This window comes from Etheostoma cragini, chromosome 8 (assembly GCF_013103735.1).
Source record: "Etheostoma cragini isolate CJK2018 chromosome 8, CSU_Ecrag_1.0, whole genome shotgun sequence".
NCBI classification, from domain to species: Eukaryota; Metazoa; Chordata; class Actinopteri; order Perciformes; family Percidae; genus Etheostoma; species Etheostoma cragini.
Window position 1 is genome coordinate 2,496,602 of NC_048414.1, and position 5,045 is coordinate 2,501,646.

General features: G+C 41.8%; 1 protein-coding gene across 1 annotated transcript in view; it reads left to right on the top strand.

The window, feature by feature from the left end:
* Nucleotides 1-5,045, top strand: part of LOC117949035 (ceramide kinase-like) — a 13,018-nt gene that overhangs the window by 5,729 nt on the left and 2,244 nt on the right. Inside the window, exons 8-11 of the mRNA XM_034879024.1 lie at nt 918-992; nt 2,479-2,631; nt 2,838-2,943; nt 4,173-4,278. Of these exons, the coding sequence (XP_034734915.1) occupies nt 918-992; nt 2,479-2,631; nt 2,838-2,943; nt 4,173-4,278 (440 nt within the window). The remainder of the gene's footprint in view (nt 1-917; nt 993-2,478; nt 2,632-2,837; nt 2,944-4,172; nt 4,279-5,045) is intronic.

The window sequence follows — 5,045 nt, forward strand, 5'->3', positions numbered from 1 at the left end:
CTCAGAGGAAAAGCAAGATTATCAGCAAAAATATGCAAGCAGAGGCAGGAGCAAGCAGCAAAAGCGTCTGTACTGTAAAAGCAGGGATGTAGTAGCTTGGAGCAACAACGAGGTTCGATCTGATACTGAATGTAAGCCTACCTAACCAATGAGACTGATAGAAGTGCACTGTCTCCATTTGTGCCCGTCCAGACCACAACAGTAACGCCAGAGTTTTAAAACCACATCGGGGGCGTGTGCGTGTGTGTGTGCGTGTGTGTGTGTGTGTGCGTGTGTGTGTGTGTGTGCGTGTGCGTGTGCGTGTGCGTGTGCGTGTGCGTGTGTGTGTGTGTGTGTGTGTGTGTGTGTGTGTGTGTGTGTGTGTGTGTGTGTGTGTGTGTGTGTGTGTGTGTGTGTGTGTGTGTGTGTGTGTGTGTGTGTGGAAAACATGTTTCAAATCATCTCTCTCCCCACATGAGCAGCTTCTCTCCCAGTGGACAGGCTAAAGGAGAATCATCAGATAATCACTGTCTCCAAAACAACAGGAACAAAACTTCACACACTATTTGGAAAGAGACGGAAAATTAAAAATGCAGATAAAACATAAAACTAAATCTAAAATGGTCAGACCAAAGAATATTATTAACCACCCCTGCCAGGAACACTCTAATTATTAATTTCTCAATTTTTGTCTTTCTCTCTCTTTCCTTCCTTATCTTTTAAGCCTCTTCCATCGCTCCTGTACACTCACAAAGATACACACTGACCCTCCACCACTGCTAATACCCACAAACCATAAGACATTTCCTCTGTGTACCCAAAGTATTATGTCCTGTATGATTTAGCCTCGCCTGTCATGTCTTGTTTCACTAAATAAAAAAAAAACACCAGTCCTGCTCTTCAGCTCACTGAAACATTTTACAATCTGTGTGTTTCAGGTTCAACCGACTGCATCTGCTTCGCCACTGTGGGCACCAACGACCCCGTAACCTCTGCCCTGCACATCATCGTGGGTCAGTCCCTTTCTCTCCCTACTCCTCAACTATAATTAGGACTGGGTACCAAATTCAGTGCTTTTTAGGCACCAACCGAATTGCCTCCTGAAGTATCAAGTACTGAAAAATGCCCCGTCATTTTAAATCTACAATTTCAATACCTAAGGAGTAAATTGCACCATCGTCAGTGAGCAAATAAGCATGCAGAGCAGCATGCTTCCACCAAGATGTAATAATGTCTGTGATTGGCTGTTTAACGTCGCATGTCGTAGAGACATACAGGAAAAACTCTACATTACACGACTCGCGTAGTACTGAAACATAAAGTCATTTTAAAAGATTTGTGCCGTGATCTTGTAATTTGTTTTTGATTCATAAAATTGGTATCGGAAAAAAGTTTAAGACCCGGTATCAACGTCAAGGTACTGGTATCGGTTTCAATACCCAGCCTTGACTATAACAGGGATCACTTCAGCACCAGAGAGGTTGTTAAACATGTCCTACACGGGACAAAATACACTCTATAGTCATAGTAATAGTACTAATTTGCTGTTAAAATAAGAACGAAATGCTGCGTTATTGACAGTAGACCAGGTTTTTGTTGGTCAATCGCGCGATCACTTCCCGCTGCCTCGAGATGGCAATACGCCCAGAATGCCCCTGAACACACCTCCCTGTAAGACCAGCACGTCCATGGGTGCAAAGATGGGTGCAGGTGCATTTGCGGTTTAAACAACATGGGCGGGGAGCTATCTGAAAATAACATAGATACTTGCATCGGGCTTTGCGTCGCACTGCACCATACTGCAAGTTATCCAAATGTCACACATTTTCTATGTCCATATATAGTTTACCCTCTGACATAGTCCCAACACATGGAATAAAAATCCAGTGATAGCACATTACGTTGTTTTCCATGGTCTCATGCTGCCATCTAGTGTTTCTTTTCTTCTTTCAGAACATGTTATGCCAAAAGTCCAAACCGAAGTAGTGTTGTTATAATGAACTTTCCAAAACAAAGTTAAAAGATATTTACATGCTAGGACCAGGATTAAAACATTGCAGGACCGCAATAAGCAAATAAAATCCATTTTGAATTAAAACAATACAGCATAAACGGCACAGGCTACAATAATGTTAAATAACAAAACAAGAACCATAAGAATAAAAAGCAGTGTGCAAGAAATGAAGTTTTTAATTAAAAGAGACATTTTACAGTGTGTTAGCACCAGTTTGAGTCTCATTAAGCAAAGCTTCCCTTTTATCTGGTTTACAACGTTGCAGGTCTAGTTCAGTTCTCTGCAGGTCTTTTACTTTCTTAAAACAAAGATTTGAGTCTTAACATAAAATGATTGCAGGTTAGTGTGATGATTCTGTGTGTTTACGTGTGTGTGTGTGTGTGTGTGTGATGATTCTGTGTGTTTGTGTGTGATGATTCTGTGTGTTTGTGTGTGTGTGAGATGATTCTGTGTGTGTGTGTGTGTGTGTGTGTGTGTGTGTTCAGGAGACTCTCAGCCGATGGACGTGTGCTCGGTCCACCACAACAACACCTTCCTGCAGTACTCCGTCTCCCTGCTGGGATACGGTTTCTACGGCGACGTGCTCACTGACAGCGAGAGGAAGCGATGGATGGGACCGGCCAGATACGACCTCTCGGGTAGGAATACAACATGTGTTCAGATGTTTAACCTTCATTGAGTTCTTTTTCTATTTCATGCTAATTTACACTTCTACTTCACCACATTTCATAGAGAATACTGTGCTTTTTACTTTACTGCAATTGAACGAGTAGTGTGTGAAAGAGCTTTGGAGCAGCTATGACTGGCATATTTACTGATGACGATGACGCTCTGAATCCTGCAGGTGTGAAGATGTTCCTGACTCATCATTACTATGAAGGAACGGTGTCCTACCTGCCGGCCAAAGGCATCATGGGAACGCCGCGGGACGCCGCCCGGTGTCGATCTGGGTGAGATATATATAGAAAAAAAAAGTGAAAATGCAGATTTTAGTCTGAAACTGGGACTAAAATGCTTATGTTAGGTTCAAGTTAGCCAACAGTTCAATGTAGCATTCAACTCTGTTTAATTCCGTTGGTGTTACATAAAGGTCCAGTCAGCAGTTGGGTTCAAGTAAGCCAAAGTTTCAGTTTAAAGCTTTAGTTAAAGTTTTTGCTCACACTGTCACTATATGCTGACCGTACAACATGTATCACATGATCTGTGAAAACTGTCTCGTTACCTCAGCTTAGAGCTATAGTGCGTAGTTTCTGTCTCCCCCATGAGGAATTCTGACTAATGACAACTGCAACTGTCGGCCCGTCCTCATGATACAAGCCTTTCCATAACACACACACACACACACACACACACACACACACACACACACACTTAATAGTAGCCAAAGAGAGCACGGAGGATTGAAAAACATGATGGACTTTTCAGAAGAGGTGATTATCTTCACTCGAGTTTCTGCGTGGGAAAGTCACCGGACGCCACAATCTTTTGATCGTAGTCATACTCAGAAATCCAGAGAGAGTCGTGTGGAGCGGATAGTCTTAATTAACAACTCATTTGGCAACGGCTTGAATGTAACGGAAGTTCATTAATATGAAAAGAGTTAGGCATTAAATCAGAACAGAAGAATCTCTAGAGGTTCAATGACTGCTTGTGAACTGCTGTTAAACTAGGCAGTGCTGCCCAAATATGAATTGTGAGTCTGTTATTGCAGATATTTCTCCTCAAATAATTGTTGAAATGTTTTAGTTTGCAGTAATGGTTGTCTTAGGATCTGTTCATTAATCTGGTTTTTTAACTCAAAAATGAGGTAATGAGGATTCTTGATGATGACTTCCAAAAAAAAGTGTAAAAATAGCGGTGTTGATGTCAGTGGTGATTCCGGTGGTAGCGCAAAAAAACCCGGCAGAAACATTTAAAAAATTGAGTTTTTTTTTTTTTTACCTGGAAAAATAACAAATTGCATGGACAATGGGAACACAACGGTTAACCATTGTGTTGTCGCAACTTTGGGGGGGGGCTTGTGTGCCAACTATCTAAGGTGGTTCTGGGACATGTATATGTATTGAAAAAAAGACACAAAAACATTGAAAAAAATATAAGATTTAACAGTTACTGTAAGTTTTGTAGCCATAACCTTTCTGTTCTGGTTGCATGTAATGTCTTTTCATATTCCTTCCAGCTGTGTGGTTTGTCAGCACAACAGGCAGCTGCTTCCAGAGAAAGCCGGGAGGTACGAGGTGGATGAAGCGTCAGGCAGCGGTGAGCCCAACAAATCCTCATCCGGAGCTCCTCAAATATTAACAATTAATCTTATTATTAACTGTATTTTACGCAAAAGTCACAGACTGAAAGGAGGGGAAAATGCTAGCCTGGCTTCATAGAATAACATGAAATACAGCTTCCAACAGACAGTCAGACAGACAGACAATATTACAGACAGACAATATTACAGACAGACAATATTACAGACAGACAATATTACAGACAGACAATAAGACAGACAGACAGTAAGAGAGACAGACAGTAAGAGAGACAGACAGAAAGAGAGACAGACAGACAGTAAGAGAGACAGACAGACAGTCAGTCAGTAAGAGAGACAAACAGACAATATTACAGACAGACAATAAGACAGACAGACAGTAAGAGAGACAGACAGTAAGAGAGACAGAAAGACAGACAGTAAGAGAGACAGACAGACAGACAATATTACAGACAGACAATAAGACAGACAGACAGTAAAAGAGACAGACAGAAAGAGTGACAGACAGACAGACAGACAATATTACAGACAAACAATAAGACAGACAGACAGTAAGAGAGACGGACAGACCGTAAGAGAGACAGACCGTAAGAAAGACAGACAGACAGACAGTCAGTAAGAGAGACAGACAATAAGACAGACAGACAGACCGTAAGAGAGACGGACAGACCGTAAGAGAGACAGACCGTAAGAAAGACAGACAGACAATAAGAGAGACAGTCAGTAAGAGAGACAGACAGTAAGACAGACAGACAGAGAGACGGACAGACCGTAAGAGAGACAGACAGTAAG